Consider the following 21,179-nt stretch of genomic DNA (forward strand, 5'->3'; position numbering starts at 1 on the left):
CACCGAGCATGAGCCCCCAGCCATCTCACACCAGGATATTTCCAGAGTTCTCATCTGCTGGGAATAGACTTCTTGTCTCACAGTGACCTCAACCGCTTTGCTCTTTTGTCCAGTTCCATTGCATTCTCCATGAAGTCAGCCAGCAACATCAGCAGAGACTGTATTTGTTCAGTGCCAGTTTACGGACACAGGCAACTCCAGAAATCCACTCCATGGCTTCCTTCACTTTGTAACACCCAAAATCTGCCACACAATGCACGGGAGACTGGCCACCAAACGGCAAAGATGGAGAAATTAAAGCTCAGGTAAGCACAAAGGTAGTGCACAAAAAGAAGAAGAAATGATTCTGTGCAACTGAAACTCTAGGTACTAGGGAGGAAAATGAAAAAAAGCCAGCAATGCATGAACTGGGAAGGCAGAGTGACTCATTCCCAAGGTGATGGAGTAGCATACAGTACATGGGTAAACAGTAAACACTACTTGCCATCTACCATCTGGGTCCTGGCAGTGCTTTGCAATGCAACCTCCTACCAGGCACTTCACTCTTCTCCTTGCTGCTCCTACCCACCTTTGTGAGGCTGCCTTATTTACATTGCTCATAAACTCTTGCAGGCAGGAACTATCGCTTACCCTGCCTTTGTATGCAGCTCAGCACAACCAAGCTGCACAGTCAGAGGCAGCCTGAAAACAGTAAAATACCATTAAAAAAAAGGAGGGGAAGAATATGACTGGCTTAGGAAATACAACAGTAAAATCTATAAATAACAAAAAAGTTTTGATGGTCAAATAGTAGAATAAGCACCATGGCATACACATGAGAATTAGGTGAAAGAAAAATGAGAACCAGCAGAGTTCTTAAAAGGCTAAAAAGAAAACCAAAATAAGGGGAGGAGGGGGAAATCAAAACAAAGACATTGGTAAAGAAGTAGATTTGCTAAATCACAAATCATGGACAAATTGTAGAATAGAAATAAGGCTTCTGGCTTTACTTACATTCATTTCATGGTAAAGACACCCTTATGCCTCAGCTTTCTGAAAGTCTTTCCTTGTCACCTAAGCTTCAGATCACCTCTTTGACACTCAGGCTGGTAAAAAAGAAGGCTTGAACTTACTTGACAATCTATCCTAAGGGCAAATGAGAATGTGGGAAAGAGGAAGGAAATAAAATCCACCTATCTCTACCTCAAAATAGCTGACTAGTGCAGAAAGGAAGTCACCCTCTGAAGGTTAAGAAGTAATAAACAACTAATAATTTACTCCCTTGCTAAAAGACCAGGAGAGATGAAGCATAAACGCCTACTTCATCGGCTGTTGCTGGAGCATGGCAGTCCTACTTCATTCCTCAACACACATTGTAAAATCACAATCTACATCTTTGTGGCCATTGGCACAGTTCCTTGTTCAGTTTTAAAACACCAATAATCAACCCTTGTTTGTAGTGTTTTCACATATTTAAAACAAAACCCTTGGGACACAAGAAGTTATCAGCATCAAGAATATCATCATTTCTCTCCCATCCATGATGTACCTTTGAGCCAAATAAGCTGTGATTTTTTAAAATGTAACTATTTCCAACACAACAGAGAGGGAAGCACATATGATATTGTTACAAGCCAAGGTGAGAGGAATTAAAAAGAGTAATAACAACAGAAAATCTAAAATAAGTCCTGGCAAGGCACACAACGTCAGGCACGAGAAAACCAAAGCCAGTTGGCTGTGACAGTTCTGTATCTATGAACTACTACTTAGCTAACACCCACCCATAAATAACTTCTTTGCTATTGCCTTGGTGATTAACAGGGTGCTGTAGAATTGAAATATTTACCTGAAGGACTTGAACACAGACCAGCTTCCTTACACGATGTTGGTGGAATTGTGACAGTTGTTTTTCTCTAAACTTCCCATCAGTGCCTAACAAAGCTGGCAAGGACCAGTGGGACTGGGGGCTGTGCACATGTACTGTTCAAAGGCATTTTTTTCCCTTCTCCTTGGAAGAATGAAGAAGTCCTTTGCGTCCCTGTCCAGGTGTCTGCTAAGTTATTGTCTCCTGGAAACATTTGGGCCAAACACTGTTCAAATCTCTAAAGCACTGCAAGCTGGGCCCTGATTTGCCCCTCATAGCATATAACACCACAAACATCTTTTTCAGTCACCTCAGCAGGACTGCAGTCAACCTACTTCCCCAATGCTGCAGACACAACAGGGAATTCCTCTCCTCCAGAAAGTGCATCCTCTCACCCTGCTGCATTTGTCCTCTTCCCCGGCAGAAAGGCTCAAGAGGAAAGTGTAATGTTAAACCAGTAGGCAGGTTCAGGCACTTGCCTCAGGTAAGTGGTCTTACAATGTGCTCTGTAATTCCAGAGTCACATTGGGTTTAGTGTCAAATGCCTTTGAGAACCCCATCTGCTAAAGCTGTCGGCACTCAACACTTCTTGATAACCAGACATGAACATGTCACCTTCTGAAAATGCCTTCCCCCTATTTTTTGCAGCTTTTTCTCCAGTCTTAGACCACTCATGTACCACATTTGCTCATAAAGCAGCAACAGCATTCCCCACCTCCAGATTCTGTCCAAGGAGAAAGGTGTGGATGCTACACAAGTCTACCCCCCAACCCTTGATAATCCAGTACAGGCTTCTCAAGGCTGATATCATTATTTGCATGCAGCCACTGCATGAGCAAATAAGGTGTTTTAAGGCACCTCTCAGAATGGGCTCTGAAGATTAGTTAATGTTTATACGGCCCACTGAAAACTGAAATGACTGCTACTTGCTAAGTATTACCATCACCAGGGATCCATTTAAGTCAAAGCAGGGCAGACAGTGAAGGAAACAAAACTTGTTTTTTCTGTCCAGCACAATTACTGCCAGACTTCTGCATGCTAAAAACACCCAATAACCCATCTAACACAGTAAATTAATGTTTATGCTATTAAGTTTAGACAATCTTAAGCTGAAAGCTTTTCAAACTACAGGAAATTGCATGTTGCACAGGGACAACTGTATACAATTACAGTGATTTCATAAAATGGCAGAGATATAAAGCAGAAACTGAGTGGCCGGCAAGGCTTCTAAATCACACAGATAACAAGTATGTCCTGGTGGGCCAGGAGTCTACTTCTTTCTCACAGCTGTTCCAAGAGACAGGAATTATATCCATAATCTCAAAATTCAAGACAACTCAGTGCATTGCACACTTGTATCTGTGAGGCACTGACAGACCAGCATGTATTGTTATTGCCACCGTGGAGTCACCGTACATCAGGCAGATTTATTAATACTCCATCTTACACTCACAGTAAAAGCAACACCAAAAAGGACACGGAAATATTTGGACCAGCCCATGTGTTTCTTTAGGATGCAAAAGCTCCAAAGAGACACAAAGAGCACAGACATGAAATGCAACGAGTACGATGCTCCCCCAGGCAGAAAGTTCCCAGCTGCTTTGCTAAAGGCCACAGCAATATGTCTGCTTTATGCTTGTTTTCACGAAGGATTGTTTAACAGTACACTTAGTGCAGCTCTACATTGACACAGTAAACGTCATCTTAATACAGCCCAGGTAAAGCTTTCGGCTTACCAAGTCCTGCTGCACGCTTTGTCAAACATCTGAAGGACTGCAGTGCCTCTGACTTTTTTCTGATGTCTTGCAGGTATAGAGTCGTATTAAAGGTAGTTTTCATGAATGCAAAACCAGGCAGAGGCCTGTCTAAGAGCTATCAGTCCTATTTTTTTACCTTATTCATTGTACCGTTCATAGCACATTTTTATCGCCAGCCTCCCTTCCACTAAACAATTCCAGAAGTGTCATTTGCACACCAAACAAGTGTATATTGTGCCATTCAGTTACATGTGGTAGATTATCAGGTTGTGTATAGCAGCTAAGCAGAGCATCGACAGCTGTGTAGACACATCTCAGCTGATACTAAAAGAAGTCTTGTCGGCAGTTCTGATCTTAAAGTAAATACACTGAAAAACTTAGCTCCAATTAGGCGGAGCCTGATATGATTTTCTGGAATGAACACTAAACAAATATGGCTGATAACACCATCTTTGCAAATACCTTGTTTGGTTTGTCTTTAAAAGATTACATTTTCAAGATAAAAATGTCCTGACTTGAAAACAATACGTCGCTGCGGTCCGTGTTCACAAAAATCTGAATTTTGTGTTTTAAGCCGTGTGCTATGCTTCGTTAATGAGAAATCACCACCCTGCATCGCTGACATATTAGCTGAGCTCCAAGTGACCTAATTCATTTTTAATATTTCATAGTTTGTTAAAAGCTGTAACGAGAGATCACTAACACGGCTCTGACACTCCCTGTCATGAATCAAAAGATGTAGGGAAAAGGTCATGTACTTACTAACTGGCACCAAACCAAATTCATCAGTACAAAATGAGAGAACAGAAATGAAGACTGCATTTCCCATTATGCTTCTCTCTTTGTAAGAGTATCCATCAACTTGCATGACATCAAAAGCAGAATTTATTTATATGCGCGTCCCCAATAAAAGGTCAGAGAGAAGTGAGAAAGAGAAGAAATAAGGATTGCAGCCTTTGTCCAAGCAAGTAGTTCCTTCACTTTAAAGCATACTAAGCATCAACAGCCTTTGAAGACCAAAAGGAGAAACAATTCCCAACCACATAAAGAAACTAACAAGTCCCTTATATGGCTAGGAATTGCAATGCCATTTTTTTTCCACAGCCAGAAAAATTAGAGCAAGAGGGGAAAATAGAGCAAACTTTAAACAGGCAGCTCTCTGAGCAACAGGGAATTCACACAGGCACATCATTCTAGCTTTAAGAACTGCCAAACACTTTATTCTTTAAAGGGAAGGAGGACATTACACCAGGTGAGTCCCTGAAATCTAGATTTTAACTCTCCTGTTGTAACTATGGATACCCAGCTTTAAAAACCTTTTATGATGTAGCGGTACACCAGGCTCCCTTACCCTCTGGTGAAACACCTCCATCTGAAGTTCCCTAATGTCCCTTTATCTCGCAAGTCACCCATGCAGCACTGCAAGATTTTGCCAGCTCTAGGACTGCACATCCAAAACAACCCTATCCACGGCATCTTCAGTCTGCTTTTCACCCTCCCATAACCCTGGCACAAACCCTGCCAGCTTCTCAACCAGGAAGGCAGCTAGATTGCATCACGTGTTGCTCCAAATAACCAGAGTCCCTCGCAGGCAAGACACACGGGACTTGATGGTTGATCCAGCCTTGCCGTCTCCCATCAGCAGGAGGCGGAAAGGTCAGGTTCCTGGGCAGTGTCGATACTGAACTCTGAATGGCTTGGCCTGGCTGCTCTCTAAATATAGCTGGGCAGAGGAAGGGCTGTGAGAGTGGGTGGGGCAGGGAGTGGAACAGAAGCCAAATGAGCAATCAGTTAAATACAACACCATGTTGGTCCGCCAGTAAGACTTCCCCTCTCTAGTCCACCACATACTCTGCAGCAGAGTATTTAAGCACAGCTTCAGGATTAAGTCTGTGAATGCAAACTCACAGAATAAAAACAAACTGCTGCTTGATTTATACTTGGGGAGTGGGGAACACAAGTCTGTTCAGCAACTTATCTTCTTGAATAAATTTGAATCACACAAGAGTGACATCACTTCCACAACATGACAGCAAATAAATCATCACATGGTACTAACCATAAAACATGTGTCAGGAAGACACCAACAAGGAATAAAATATCAGAGTACTTTACATTGTAAACATGCAATCTTACGCGTCTTCTGGCTTCTACTATGATCTATATATGTCAGGTGGTTTATTTCATTCATTTGCATCTGAATGAAGTCAATACAATTAACAGAGGAACCCTCATAGAAAATCTGTCCAAACAATTTCATCTGCATAAATATACCACAAATGAAGCACTTAAAATGTAAACATTTACCTTTAAATAAACTATCACATTTGATACTGAAGTTAACTTTACAACAAATAAGCAATTCCACCATGTTTGCAAGCAAGCCCAAAAACAAACAAGATAAATGAGAAAGAAAGAAAGAAGGGAGAAAAAAAAATATTTTTTTTTCCATACAAAATACAGAAAAAATAATCTCTTTCTCTTCTTTGACAATGTCCCGAGTCTTTCAGCTAATAAAAAAACTTTTAGGAGAAGAGATTAGATTTTGCTGTAAACCAACAAAATATAAAAGACAGCATGACTGAGGAATTCAACAGGAGCTTCCAATCTGCAGCTACAGATAGGACAAGCAATGTTTCCATAACTTCTTCATTTAGAAACGCTGTATCCTCAGAAAAGACCGACAGAGAAAACTGGCTTGTTTCAAATTTCAAAGAGGCTACATAGTATTTTTATCTTAAGAATTACATAACTAAAAGCAAAACCAGCTCTCTGATACTTTTTTTTTTTTTTTTTTTTTTTTTTTGTGTGTGTGTGGATTAAGCGCACTTAGTCTCCTACAGAAACTGTTAATCTTCATTACAGGCGCTGGGCTCCATGTGAGACATCTCCTATGGCAATTAGACTTCCCCTCTGTATAAATCGTATCTCAACTGGCAGAGAGAGAAACAGACACAAAAACAAAGCATCTGGTTTATGCTGCTCATTCTCTAAAATTATAAATCACAATAAATAATGTTAAAGAGAAATTATAGCCACACCAAACACAAAATGCTGTTAAGTATTAGATGAGGTATGTCCTCGGCCCCATGCACAATGTAGAATCATTTTGATTTGCTGTTTTTCGTTCTTTTGTTACTGTTATTTGTTTGTTTCTTTTTAACCTGCATATTGTTCAGCTGTCCTGGTTTTGCCATGGTGATCAGTATGTGCTTTGTGGGTCTGATTCTGTCTTGCTGAAGACCACTGAATCTTTTTCATTGATTTTTCAAAGGAAGCATAACAGATCCATCTCACTATAAACTTCTATTCAATAATATTATTGTTAATCTTCTACTTAAAATATTGGTACATCATTCTGCATCAGTAGACACCATTCTTGGGCTGATACCTGCTTGTTTAGAATAGCTCTCTTTGTAAAACTGTTTCCTTCCAACCTTCCCTTTGTTACTCAATCTTGCCTGTATGAGTGGGAAAGCAATTGCAAAACACCACTACAGGAATACTTGGAGTATAAGCTCTAACTATATCTGAGTAAATCACTGTTCTCTGTCTCCCTTCTCTGCCCATCTGCAGTCTTTGGTATGGAACAACTATATCATAAAAGCTCTTATTCACACATGCTTTTGATATTACACTATTTAATCACATACAGCTGTAACTGATGAGACTGTTACAAAACACAATTTTAATGCAGCACTGGAAGCAAATTCTTGAGACATATTAACTATTTTCCTCTACATACAATTTCTAGCACTAAAATTCTTTTTTTCAAGAAAAAGAAAATTCAACCAAACTATTTATTTTTTTTAAAAGTCTGCTTCTCTTCCTGGACAGTCCAGAACAAGGTTGATTGCAAGCAAATTCAGTCCCTGCCTGGAGTATAGATAGTGGAAAATTCACTTCCCACCCCTAACAAAAAAAAAAAAAAATTAAATACTATACAGGCTACTCACAGCAAGACCTGAAATTAACTCAGACATCCTACTTGAAATGCATCCTTTCTTATCTGTTTTTTAATTCATGGAAATTTAAGAACCGACAGTCTGATGATTTTTACCAAGATACTTGAATTAAAGTGCAAGCATACCATCATGCTTTCTTTGAAAGGACTTCATGCATTAAAAACCAAACCAGTTTATTTCTGAACCACTGCACTTTGTTGAAAGGGCACCTTGTATAAGGCATTTTAAATTATAACTATGAACACACTCACCACAGCAAGATCCTTGTAGCCTCATCTGGCGAATGCTTGCAACTTCCATCTTTTGTTACAGAAATCAAATATCTGCTTGCAAAATAAGTAGCCATAAAATATTATAATATGAAAGTGTTTGAAGTAGTAAAAATTTGAATATTCCTTTTCCACAGGTTTGGTTTGGGGTTTTTTTTTAATTTGTTGGTTTGTTTTGTGAGGTTTTTTTTTTAATTTGGTGCTTTCATTTGTGGGTCTTTGTGGGTTGGTTAGTTTTTAATTTAAACAGACTTGCATTGAGGCAACATATGAAATGAAGATCAGTCAAGAAATTTAATACTATTTTAATACATATCATCATGGTCCTTGAAACAACAAAAGTATTTTTATCCAGGCATGCAAGGATAAATGGAGAGCAAATGAGTTTATATATTCCTGCATTTTCAGAGGAACACGACTTCTATCTTCCTTATTGTTTAAGCCAATTGGCAAATACTAGAGCTAGATATTAATAGTAACATCAAAACTATAGCCAGGCTGAAATACTTTTAAATGGCATTTAAATGAATTCATATTCCTTTTGGGCAGTTCTCTGAGGCATTTAAAACATGCTGTGACATACTGAATCAAACAGGGGCTAAGTGCGAACAAACTTCATTCCTAGAAATGCATTTCTCTATTTGCAAGTGTTTGCCTTTACTTTGGCACGATCACATGGGCTCCAGCTAGACTTTTGAGCTCTGGCAGTGATCCAAGCTGCAGATGGTTGGAAATGCAGCCTGAAATCAGTGTGTGGTTGATGAATTACTCCTTACACCTGACCCCTGCTTCACACCAGGCACCAAACACAATCTGAACACTACCAGCCAAAGAAGCCCTGTCAGGCATCTCCGTATCTGGAACGCTTTCTTCAAGGCCTTCTGTACGGCCAGATGGCCAAAAGTGGGGAATGCCGTAAACCCGCTAAACAGAAACGTGAGTGACTAAAGGGATTGGTAGGTAAAAGGTGAAGAGAGGCAAGAGCTTTGCACCGATTCCAAGTGCACACTTTCCAAAAGAGACCGATGGAGCAGGGAGGAAGGTATGCTCATGCCACACAACTGAAGGAAGTCCCCAATTCCCTCATACCAAAAGATGCCCTAAAAAATGTCAAAAAGGAGACATAACACAAACCCGCATGTGTGCCCACAAAGTCACCAAACCAAACTTAAACTATTCTGAGTACACCTGTTTGAATTGCCTAATTGTTTTTTACTAAGCTGGAGCATGTATCTATCATTTCAGGAACAGGCTCATTAAGCCCTCTTGATTGCAGGTGAGTCTGCATCCCCTTCACAGCCACAAAGATGCGGTTTTATTCAGGTAGGTGTTGGGCAATCACACTTCTTCCTTTTGCACGTGTTCACACATGCATCAAGCATACAGAGATGGAGAGGTTCTGTGGGTACTGTAAACACTGCCTCTTGTTTTGGGGTGTTTCTGCCATCTGACTGGGTAGCAGAGACAACAGCATGAAAATTAAACTAGCAGACCCAAACCATGACTAATAAGTAGGAAATATCTGGAGAATGCATGAAAGCAAACCACACGGAAATAGCTGCTTAACTGGCATATTTTTACCCCAAGTGCAGGTATAGAGATCGTAAACCAAACAACTCCTGTCGACAGGTAACTGTGGCACCTCCTCCTTTCTACCCAAGTGATTCAGGTTTTTTCAGTAGACTGTTTGCAAAGAAAGCTGACCCCAGCAAGAGGTCTAATCATAAGCTGCGGAGGACAAAGATAAAACACATCACCTACTAAATCAAGGAAACTCTTTCAAATATATTCAGAGTTAATATTTTTCCCCTTTTTCATATTATAACATGAAATTTCACTGTGCTTCTTTTTGTTTTCTTCTGTGCTAAATGGCAAAGAGAAAAGAATTTGCTTTGGCAAGCAAGAAACAAAAGAAAGAAATTCAGATCATAATGCAAGATTTGGCATCCTTAACATTCTACGTGACAATTTGCAACGTACTGCTGCAAACCAGTTGTTTGAGTAGTTACACCATCAGCAAGGATGCAACTGAGGAATTTCTCCTAACATCTCAAAATAAAATAAAAAAGTACTACAGATTCTCATCAGATATACATGAGCTGAACCACCTCCCTGCAATATTTTTTTGCAACAAGAACACAAGACTATGCTTCACTTTACAACAGTAACCAGAACCATTTACTCCAAAATAAACTCCTAGGATAATTGGACTCTCTCCCTACTTTCAGCATCTGCCTAAAGTTCCAAAACTGTACATTCAAACTGAAGTTGTCAGACAGCGTCACACCAAAACCCAGTGCTTGTCCTTAAGAGACATATTAAATTCCTTGCAAGTGCCTTATAAGGATTGACACCCTCCCCTTCCTCTCTTTTTTGGATGACAATGGCTTTTCCTAAACCTGAAATCAAAGTTTTAGCTTCAGTGGTGGCATTTGATAATAAAGGAGCCCAAGTAAATGGAACTAGTGCATGCTTTATGTTCCACAAAAGGCCACAAAACACTAAAAAGTTAAAGCAATCAGACAAACATATGGAATCCATTTTTTCTATTTATAATCCCATTACCCATATAGCTATTCATTTACACCCTTTCTGCACAAGAACACGCCAGCCCCTTTAGAAGACACACACACGGACTGTAGGCTGGAATCCTGCGCAGCTCCATGCTCCCCCGTGAGAGGGACGTGATGTACAGTAATGCGGTACTTCTCAAAGGAGAACCAAGGCAACTTCACCAAACAAGCAAAGTAAAAGCAGCACTTCACCCAAACACGCTGGGGAGCATGAATTTCCAAACTTTGCCTGTTGAACACAGTGCCACTCCAAATTTCAGAAGCTGTACAGAAATGCCATAAGAAAACCTAGAATTTCTTTCTTTCTTTTCTTAATTACAAGTGAATGTGCAAACCTCTCCCCCCGCCCTGCATGCATGACTATGAGCATAAAAACACATTATTTCTGTAGAGCTGAGTCCTACCATGCTTGGTACAAAGAGCAGTTTTTGGAAAATAAGAAGCTGAAATTCTCAGGCTGGCTGGAACCATACAAAGGTTTATTTATATGTGTTGCTCCAATAGGGATGATAAAAGATAACAGCTCTCCACCACAAGATTATTTGATTACTCAACTATTAGCTTTAGACATACAATGGATCTAACTGCTTTAAAATGTCCCAGAAGCTGATGGCTAGCTTTAAGGTAACAAAATCCAGATGCTGCCTGTCTGCACTACTTTAAAGTCTTATTGTGGTCTATAGAAGAGAAATACTTGCAACTGGATGTGTGTGTGTGCATATATATATACATATATACACACACATATGCGCACGTGTATGTGTGTTTATTATTTAGAGTTTATATATGCCCTTAACTGTGGACCAAGGAAAATATGAAAAAATAAAGGCATATAAAACGTATCACCAATTTGAAATTTTACCTGTCCTTACTGTAATAGTGCCAGACTGATGCACATGACTTTTCACAGCGTTGATAATTTTATATACCGGCTATAAAAATGCATTTAAGTTATTTTTTAAAGCAAGGGGTTAAAAAAAAAGTCATGGTACAGAAAAGCTACTTTTCTACTTTAAGCAGAAATACAAGGTTAATTTTTTCAAAAAGCTTATTTTAGAAGGTTAAAAAAAAATAAGAAAAAAGAAATAAAAAGGACAACTGGCAAAATGTAAACTATGTGAGTAAAAGGGATGGAATGTCCAATATTTCTCCTCCAATACTCGAGGCTATTGTTCTTTCAAAAAAACACCATCAATTGTTTCATGTCCTTGGCTTGCCAGGTTTTGAGGAATAGCATCAGCCTGCGTCCCCAATCCCCCAAACAGTTAAAGCTATAGGCAATATTGCAGTCAAGCTAGTGACGGGCTGCTGCTGCAACAGCAACATTACACACTAAATGGTCACAAAGGTAAAACGCTATTTGAATTGACCTTGAAAGAAAGGGGGGAGAAATGATAAATTCCATGCCGAAATACAAAATTTAAAAAAGGATGAATTTTATACCAAAAAAATATCTGCATGTTGCAGTGAAAGAAACAGCAGAGCAAAGAAGTGAGAGGTAACCCTGCCATGAATTACAGGGCTGTAATCACACTGAGTGCTTCTGGTGTCATCAGAACTCCAAACAGCCTGAATTGCAGTTTTTACAATTAGTTAATTTATATAATGCAGTAGTCGGGCTATAAACGTTAACGGGAAAGTAATTTTTATTAACAAGGAATATAACTTATCCTTTCGCAACTGCTGCCAGATCAACGTGCTTCAAACCAAAAGTCTGGAGAAGTCAGCCTCCCTTGTGGCACTTCTTCACCACACACAGTTGCACACATCAAATGTCCCATGTGTTAAATTTGCCACAGGAGCGCGATGTGTATATGTGCACGCAGTACCATATGCACGTGTGCGCGCCCTGCCTTGGCTTTTCCCTCGGATGTTCGTTTATTTACTGAAACTGTTCATCTGTGGCTATGAGGCCACGCTTCACCTTGTGAAGTGTGTATTTTTTCCTTTTTCTTTCCTCCAAATACAGTGTCCTGACAGGGTTTGCAAACTTTCGGTTTAGAGCTTTCTTTTGTTACTGTCCTTTGGTCACACAGGAAATCTTTTCAGAGAGCAGGCTATTATACAATGGCATTATAAAAATAAGGCTTTAATTAACTAACTCATGGCCAGGTAGCATAAACTTCACTCAGCCTCTCTAAGAGAGGCTGGCCTGCTTTCCAGTCTGCTGGCATTTTAAAAATTATTAAGAAAAGAAAAAAGAAAACGGAAGCGTCCGCGCTTGGATACTCTCTCCAGAAGTAGTTACCCTCTATTGCTAGACCTTTTAAATGCAACGGCGTACAGCCATATCAGCCTCAATATTTAATGAAATATTAAAACCAGTGCAATGCACTGAAACAAACTCCACCAGATTTACAGACGGTTAGCTCTGAGCTCTCCCTCCGAGCTCCACAGCATCTCCTCCTCAGCTGATTAAAAGTTTGAGTCGCCACAGACAGCTTTTCTAGCAGCAAAATGCTTTTAAGCTGTGGAAAAACTGTAGAGATCACTGGAAGACCCACCAAAAGTGTTTTATATCCGATGCTGTCCAGAGCAATCTTTATCCCATGCCATAACAAACACACTACCTGCCCGCTGTTACGATAGCGTTAACCGCACTGTTCTCCCCAAACAATAAAAGGAATTAGCCGACGCCAGCAGCCCTTGGGGAAAAAAAAAAATAAATTAAAATAAATAAAGAAATAAATGGGAGGGCAGACAGTAACCTTCCTGCCTCTCTCACGCCTGCTCTCTGCCTACCAGCTTCGCTCTGTGTGACAGCAAACCAGAGAAAGAGACAGGAAAATCGCCAAAGCGAAGAGGCGAGCCCGCAATTCGCGCGGCTCCGCTCTCCATCCCCCGCCAGGCACCCGGCCCCGCCAGCCCTTACCTTGGTTTGGAGATAGTGGGGGTAGTAGTAGGTGTACTGGGGGTACATTGGCTGCTGGTCCAGGCGTTTGCCCATGTAGCTGGAGTCCTTCTGGCTGGTGCGGGGAACTCGTTGGCAGGGTGTAGTGCCCCAGGGCCTTTCTTCCTCTCACGCCGCTACTCCTGACAGCGCGGGCGACAGAGGAGGCTGCCGAGACTTCCTCGCCGTCTACCGCGCGCTACTTCCAGCGCAGCCAAAAACGCTCCCGCACGAACATATACGTGTGTGTGTGTGTGTGTGTGTGAGAGAGAGAGAGAGAGTGTGTGTGCGCGAAGGGGGGTGTGCGCGTGTGGGTGCGTGGCTGGGTGAAAGCCCCGTGCCCGGGTGCCCGCGGCGGAGCAGCCCGCCTCTCCCGCTGGCAGCAGCGTGCCTCCGGCGGTGCCCGCTGCCCGGCTCGGGAGGGAACCGTCCTGCGAGAGGAGCCGGGAAGACAGTGCAACTCCAAATCTCCGCAGAGCCGCTCGCTCGCTCTCTCGCTCGCTCTCCCTCGCTCTCTCTCTCTCTCTCTCTCTCTCTCTCGCTCGCTCTTCTCGTCCTCTCCTCGGCTCGCTCCGCTCTCGAGCCCTCCCCTCTCGCTTCCCCACCCACCCCCCTTCCAACCAAACGGAAAAAAAAAAAAAAAAAGGAGAGGAAAAAATAAAGAAGAATAAAGAAAAGAAAAATAAAGAAAAAAAAAAGAAAATAAAAAAAAAGGGGGGGGGGAGGGAAGAGCCTTCCCCAGCCTAGTTGCCGCTGCCTCCCTCACGGAGTGACATGGTGCTCAGGGCTCGTCCTGTCTTTCATTCAAACCCCCTCCGCGCCGCGCCGCCGGTGGGAGGGACCTCGGCGCGCCGCTCCCCCGGGAGGTCGGCGCAGGCCGCGCGGCCGCCTCCGCGCCCCCGCCCGCTCCGCGCCCGCGCCGGACCGGGCAGCTCCGGAAAGCGGCCCTGGGACTCGGGGGACGAGGCACACCAGCCCCAAAACGCGGTTTCATATTTATGATTTTAATTTAAAATATATATATATGTATTTTTTAACGAACGGGAGGGGGAAGGTCACGGAGCTTGGTCGCCGAGCAAGGAAGTCGTCGTCGTCCTCTCTCTTCAGAAAACTACTCCGCACCGTCATCCGGCACTTCGGGGAGAGGCGACCCCGGGCCAGACATATTAAATACATACTTTGTTAGACCGCTTATATAAGACTTGGTTTATTTAAAGTTGGAACAAAATGGAGGAAGAGGGTAAAGGGGAAATTCGGCCGGCCTGACGTGCGGGTGCCTTCTTTCCCCAGACGTGTGAAAATACCACAGTGCCACAAAAGTTACCCGCGGCTGCGTTTCCCCCGGCCGGGCTCCCCCGCTCGCAGCAGCTGCCGCCGCCGCCCGGGCCCAGGTGAGGGCCAGGTGTGGCCCCCGCGTCCGGCCGAGAGCCCCACACCTGCCACAGATCCCAGGCGTGCAGGACCTGTGTCAGCACCGCCATCCCAAATATTTATCCTCCGAAAGACTCGAAGGAAGAGTCTGTCTTACAACAGGGCTATAAATCATCAGGAAAAAAAAAGTGCGTGAATAACATAATGTTTCCTCTCGTACACAAATCCTAGCGTTTCTCCTTTTTTATAATAACTTATTTCTTTAACATGTCATCAGATTCCTGAGCCTTTCTACAGTGGTTTTGCCTATTTATAAATTTTTGGGGGAAAAAAATGTGGGGCTGCAGTTTCTTTTTGTTTTTATTTAAATCATCCATAGTATGGCAACGGGATTGTCAGCTGCTGTATTATCAACCAAATTGCTTCAAAAAAAAAAAAAAAAGGAATTATAAAAAGAATTTCTTTAAAGGGACACTTCTCAAGGCTGGTAGAGCTAAAATTAGACTTGCCAGCTGTGTTTTGGTTTGTGGGCACGTGCTTGCACATGACAGGAACATGGAAATATCACGCTTTACTCCGGCAGTTTGCTATTCTCAAAAGCAGAGGGTTTTGTTATGGATTCCCATAACTGCCCCACAGCCAGTCCAAAAGGGCAGCGTGGAAAGCCATACACACGCTCAGAACACTGCCTATACACTGTGCTTTCATCACCAGGCATTCATAATCGTTGGTTCTTAGGTACCAGCCCTCTGTCACACAGTGGGAACCCCATGCCATGCTCGTACAGGTATTTGCCTCCTGTGGCAGGAGAAAACCTTTTGCAAAATGAGTGCTCTGTTCCCAGAGCACTGTACAGTCATTCATCAGGTTCCTGCACACCTGGGTGAGCCTAGTGGAGCACTACCATCGCCCCAGTTTCCAACAGATGCAGAAGAAAAGCCTGGTTGGATAAACTATTGAATATTTTCATTCCCTATAATTAGTATTATCATTCCAAGCTGGCCAGGACCATGTGGTCCCTCTTCTGAGGGCCCCTCTTTTTCATTCATCTTCTCTTCTGAGAAGTGAATTTAGAAAAAAGATAGAAATGGGAAGAGAAGCCAGCAATCCCCACCTCCCAGCCCCACGGTTTGTATCACTGCTCAGCTTTAAATATGCTGCCTTTCATTGTAGTGTAGGATACTCTTGCTTACACTTTCTTCTCCCCCGAACCCCCCCGCCCTGCTCAGCTTTCCCTGAGGGTGAAATAGTCTGAGGGTTGGGATCTGCAGAAGTGAATAGTGATTACTTGACGGTTCATGATACTTTGAGCCGAGACAACTTTCAGATTGTTCTTTCAACTGCCAGAATTAAGTTGTTGTGCTTCTCTCCTCACCTTCTCAATTTTCCCTCAGGATATTAATGCAGTTTTTCTTGCTAAGCGGTTTGCTTGTAGATGTGGATGTAACCAGATTTGGGAGAAGAAAAAACCTATGTGTAGAGGGCAAAATAAAAGATAAATACCAAAGGAAGTAGAAAACTGTGCATTCTGACCAAGAAAGCTATTTGAACATGCAAGGTTTTCCATGATCATTATTTTAAATCCAGGAAGGGCTGTTTTGACTACATCATTTGACAACTGTGAGTATTTCAAATCATGCCATAAAATTTCAACCCAAGTTTTCCACACGCTTCCCCATCAGATGCACTGGCTAGTAGCTCCAGCAGTTCTGAGAAAAGGTGAGAAGCTACAGGAGAAGTGGGACTATTATTATCTGAGTGGGGAACAGCTCCACCTTTCATCTGCTCTCTCTTAGCAAAAGCCTTCAATATGCAGATGCTTTGGATTTCCCTTTTCACCTGTAATCCTGACCAGATGCTGAGCAGCCTCTGCTGTTTGCTCTGAGTCCTCGGCATCTCGCATGATTGAGCCTTCAGAGATGCAAGACGGAGTGGAGGCAGCAAAAATAGGAATTCAATATAAAAGAGTGGGGGGCCAAGGGGAGAAGACAGGAGGCAATATAGCATAGCAAAAATGCAAATGAACAGCCACAAAAGCAGATTTAGATAGCATACAGCCTCTGAACAAATGCTAGTGCTGGAAAATGGAAAATTTCCATTTGCAAAATACAGACATCAAAAAGATCATCTGTGACTTGGGAGCACACTGTTTAAATAGAATCCCCTTCATTTTCTGGCCTGTGCATTTGAATAACTGAATCCACTTGCAAACTGAAATAGCAGTTTGCCTACCGAGTGTTAAGTATAAATGTTCCTCAAAAGAAAAGACAAGCTGTTCGATCCCAGTGAGCAACGGTGAACAAACTTCACAACTTTTTTTTTCCTTCCTATGGGAGGGCTCACTATCAAGCCCCAGCCAGTCCCAGCCTTGGGAACCCAGGGAGCGAGACAGATCCCAGTACATCTGCAAAGGCACTGCTGCCACTGGTGTCACTGACCTGAGGGCAGATTCAAGAGCCAGGTGTGCAGTATGGATCTTTTCAATGGGAAGTTTAAATAAATAAAATTAAATTAAATAAATGGGAACACATCATCTGTAAAACTGACAGCCAAGTACATTCAAAGACAGGCACCAAAGGATATTATTAACCCACCAACAACCAAAGCTGTGGATAAGAAACCTGGAGTTAACCAACAGAAGTGAAAAGAAAAAAAAAAAAAAGAAAAAAAAAAAAAAGAAAAAAAAGACTCATTCTCCTAACAGCCTGAAGTACAGAAAAACTGAATATGTTTGGATGTATTTTTACCTGCCATAGAATGCAGATTTCTTCATTCACAAAAACCGAGTTACAAGAAAAAAGCAGATACCTAGTAGAAAACTCAGGGACTTCTATTTGATAAAATACAATTCTATGCACTTTTTTTTAAAATAAGCTATCCTATTAAAACCTTCTAAAGCCACAGGTATCAGAGTCAGGGAGCAATTCAAACATTTTCTAGCTCCTTGCTCTTGAAAAGCAGTAATATGTATTCTAGAAGAATTAACTTCTGGCAAAATTATGTCAAAATTTTCAAAGTCAGAGCTAGAGAAATAGAGATACCACCACCTAAAGCAATATAATAGGTTAAAAAAAAAAAAAAGAACAATTATATTTGGCTTACATTTTTTAACCTGTCTCTCTGCTTTTATTCTATTTACTCATTAAAGCTATTACAAAGGAGACCATAGTAATGCTTGACAGCTTGTTTACAGTGGATTACAAGATGACCAAGGATTTTATTTTTAGATCTGTCAGCTCCTTCAGTCCAGCTTCCTTAAAACTATATTGATGAACACAGAATTTTACTATTTAATGGATCATTTATCAAGCTGATTTATCTAAGGAGAGCTAACCAAGTTTCTAAGAAGGTACATAGCCTGGTGCAACCATCAGTAAAGCATGTGATAGCCATGGAAAAGGTGAAAAGACACAGAGGATCGAAAAACCTTAACAATGTCAGTGTTAAGTGTCTGGGATTGACAGAACCTCTCTGAGTTGGGGGATGCCACTGTTTTCAGGTGCTTTCATTTCATAAAAGGCCAAACACCACTGGAGGTGGCATTACCCACTCACACACACCCTTTCTCTGCCTGCATGAAAAAACCCTGCAGTATTGCTCTCCAAGCTTCATCAGTAACCAAACTAAAAGTAAATCTAAAAGAGTTAATGGATAAGATTTTGGATAACAGCAAAGAATTGCCATCTATCATCATACTTCATTATTTTTCACTTTATCACCTTCTGTCTTTACATTATGGCTCAGAGGTTTCTGTTAGTCTACTTTTACCTAAACACCCAGTCCTAGAGGAAATCTTTGGACAGCAGCAGAGTGAAAAATTTTAGATGAAAAGTGAACAATGAACATTCACTAAATTGTTTGTGTTTTCCACCTGATAATCCCTTACAAGCACAAGCCAGTGAAACTAGCAGTCAGTTGTACAGACAGACTGAAATTATGCACAAATGTCTTCTTTCTGCAGATGTCAATGGATACAACCTAAGTAAATAATACTTAGTCTTTTGTCTACTGTTTCCTACACATCTCTGAACACTTCACAAGAGTTAATTCTTCCTGCAGTGGGGAAGAGGATAAAATAAAATGACCAGTCAGGGGTAATGCAATCCCCCAGACAAAAAATGGGGGATTCCTCTGGTCCCACAAACCCTCATTGCATGGTAAAAGCTGCAGCAAATAAAACCAGTGGGGCAAAAGACTGGAACTTTCAGTTCTGAAAGGGATTCATGTGAAGAGAAAGCAGTGCAATGCCAGTGAGTGCAATGTGAAGAAATGGGAGAGAGACATTGGCTGTAGCATACCATAGGATCATACATCAATAGTTTAGGGCTTTCAGGAAACCCAGGATTGTGCATGGGTTAGAGGACATGCCTTTCAAAGGTGGCATTTTCTATGGCAGCTCCACATCACAAGTTAGAAAACATTGCATCTGGTCTTGAGTCTAAACTCTTAGGATAAAAAAGGCAAACAAACCCCCAAACACTAAGAGGACCAGCCAAGGCCATTTCTCTCTTGCAGTGTATTAACTTAATACTACCAGCATTAGATGTGGTATGATTCCAGAGGGAGAAAATTCTTCACCTCCCACCTTCTTCCCTGCAAAGTCCTGCTCACTAGTCACTTTTCCCACCCCTTGTTTACTTAAAATTAGATTGTAATCAGGGAGCATGAGTTTTTTTTCTCTTCAGGAAGTTTATTTCTTAAGGTAATGGGGAGATGTAAATATGCTGCCTGTTTACTGAGGCTCATAAACATATACGAACACAGGCAATTAATTGCCACTGAAAGAGTTCCAGAAAACATGAAAAATCTTAGCTTTTTAGGGCATGTTTGACTAAATATTCACCCATCATGTACTGAATTACTTAGTGAGATATTAATTTTGTGCTCCAGCTGAGGGTAATCACAGAACAAACTGGCATTATTCAAGTTACTCTGTGAAATTACAGCAAGGGTAAGCTTAAGAACAAAGGCCAGCAGGAGTTGAGCCTCTCGACTTGAAAAGAATTATCTTTTCCTCTAATTGAAGTGAGGACTGTTTTGTTTGTTTTGTTTTTTTCTTTCCTTCCTCTTGCTAGATTTCCAACAACACTCTTTGGCAGAAGGCCTCCTTGATATGGGATTTTGTGCTTAAAGCCCATGAGCAGGGGCTCATCTGCCTGGGAAAGTTTACTGATGTAATTGCACCAGCATCCTCAGCAGCTAGAGTTATACCCACATAATGCCTCATATGGGCATTCTTCCCCAGGATTGATTATGCTGGTAAAAGCCCCTATTTACACAAACACAGACTTCTGGGTCCTGTTTTCCTGCTGGTGCTGCTGCTGACCTACACCATGACCTTGGACATGCTTTTCCCGCTCTCTCCTGTCTGTCTCTGTCTCATGAGTGTCAACTGGATCTCTTTATGGTAAGGACAATCTCTATGTTGTTACAGTACCACAGGGGAACCTCAATTTTGGTTGGGCACCAAAACAACACAGCAGAAATCTGTAATAATGTATGTAAACTGTTTGTTGTTCTACCATCCAGACTGCTGCTATTAGAGATTTCACTGGCTGTGGCTTTTTTTTTTTCATGAGAAAAAGTTAACAATAGACAAGAATGGAGGGTCATTTCAGGCGACATTCCATCACTATCAAATATAATAGATTCTGCTTGCTCCATACTTATGTCCTCCCCAGCATGCCAAGACACATTTCTTTTTGTCTCTTTCATATCTGGCAGCCTTATTTGACCACTAAGTAACACTTTATCTAATGCTGGCTGTAAATAAGGCCTGAAGGAGCCTTTGTTAATAATTTCTATTTCATCTCCTAATAGACCCCCATCTAGAATATGGTACAATTATGGCACCACCCTTGTAATAAAAATTGTCCAAAACTTCATTCAAAAGTGTTTGTAAAAATAATTTTTCATTACAACTACTGGAAATTGTATGGTTTTGATGAAATCTCAAAATATTACCTCATTTTTTTTAGTTTAGTTCAAATTTGATTTTTTATTTTAATTTTTCCATGGAAATTCTGCCTCGACCCAACTGCAATAAATATTTTCCTACTTAGTCCCCCTGAAAAAGGAAAAATCCAAGTCTAAAAAAAAGTCTGTAACATATTTTCAGAAATATTTTAAGCAAAAACTCTCTTTTATCTCTACACATGCAGGAAAATATTATTTAGGAAATATACAAATGAAATACCCCTATTTAAATCATTCTCTAGGGAAATGTGTTCATCAGTTGTTTGTTTTTAACTGAAATTCATGACTGGGAAAAGCAATCTGCACTGTAGCTTGTGCCAGTAAGCCCTACAGTAATTCTGAGTCTATTCAGTCCAAAGTATTTTATAAATAAAGAAAAATCACAGGTTGGGAGGAACTGTAATCTTCAGCCATAACAAAATGCTATTCTTTTCCTTCTCACCTAAACACAACTGGGAACTGAAGTGGAAAGCATATAGAAACACTTACTAGGTCTGCTAGTGGCTTCTTATCAACATGTAAAGCTTCCCTGAAA

The 21,179-nt window shown here is 41.3% G+C and overlaps 1 protein-coding gene across 6 annotated transcripts in view; it reads right to left on the reverse strand.

The window, feature by feature from the left end:
- Positions 1-21,179, reverse strand: part of RBMS3 (RNA binding motif single stranded interacting protein 3) — a 708,653-nt gene that overhangs the window by 431,733 nt on the left and 255,741 nt on the right. For 2 of the 6 annotated variants that reach the window (XM_088051427.1, XM_005518971.3), the window contains exon 1: positions 13,280-13,829. The exons of the other annotated variants lie outside the window; for them this stretch is intronic. In XM_088051427.1, the coding sequence (XP_087907553.1) occupies positions 13,280-13,354 (75 nt within the window). In that variant the 5' untranslated portion in view covers positions 13,355-13,829. Of the gene's footprint in view, positions 1-13,279; positions 13,830-21,179 lie in introns of those variants that run through there. 6 annotated transcript variants of the gene reach the window in all.

This window comes from Pseudopodoces humilis, chromosome 1, assembly GCF_049639895.1.
Source record: "Pseudopodoces humilis isolate 2021_Gansu_Grassland_sample_001 chromosome 1, ASM4963989v1, whole genome shotgun sequence".
Classification (NCBI taxonomy): domain Eukaryota; kingdom Metazoa; phylum Chordata; class Aves; order Passeriformes; family Paridae; genus Pseudopodoces; species Pseudopodoces humilis.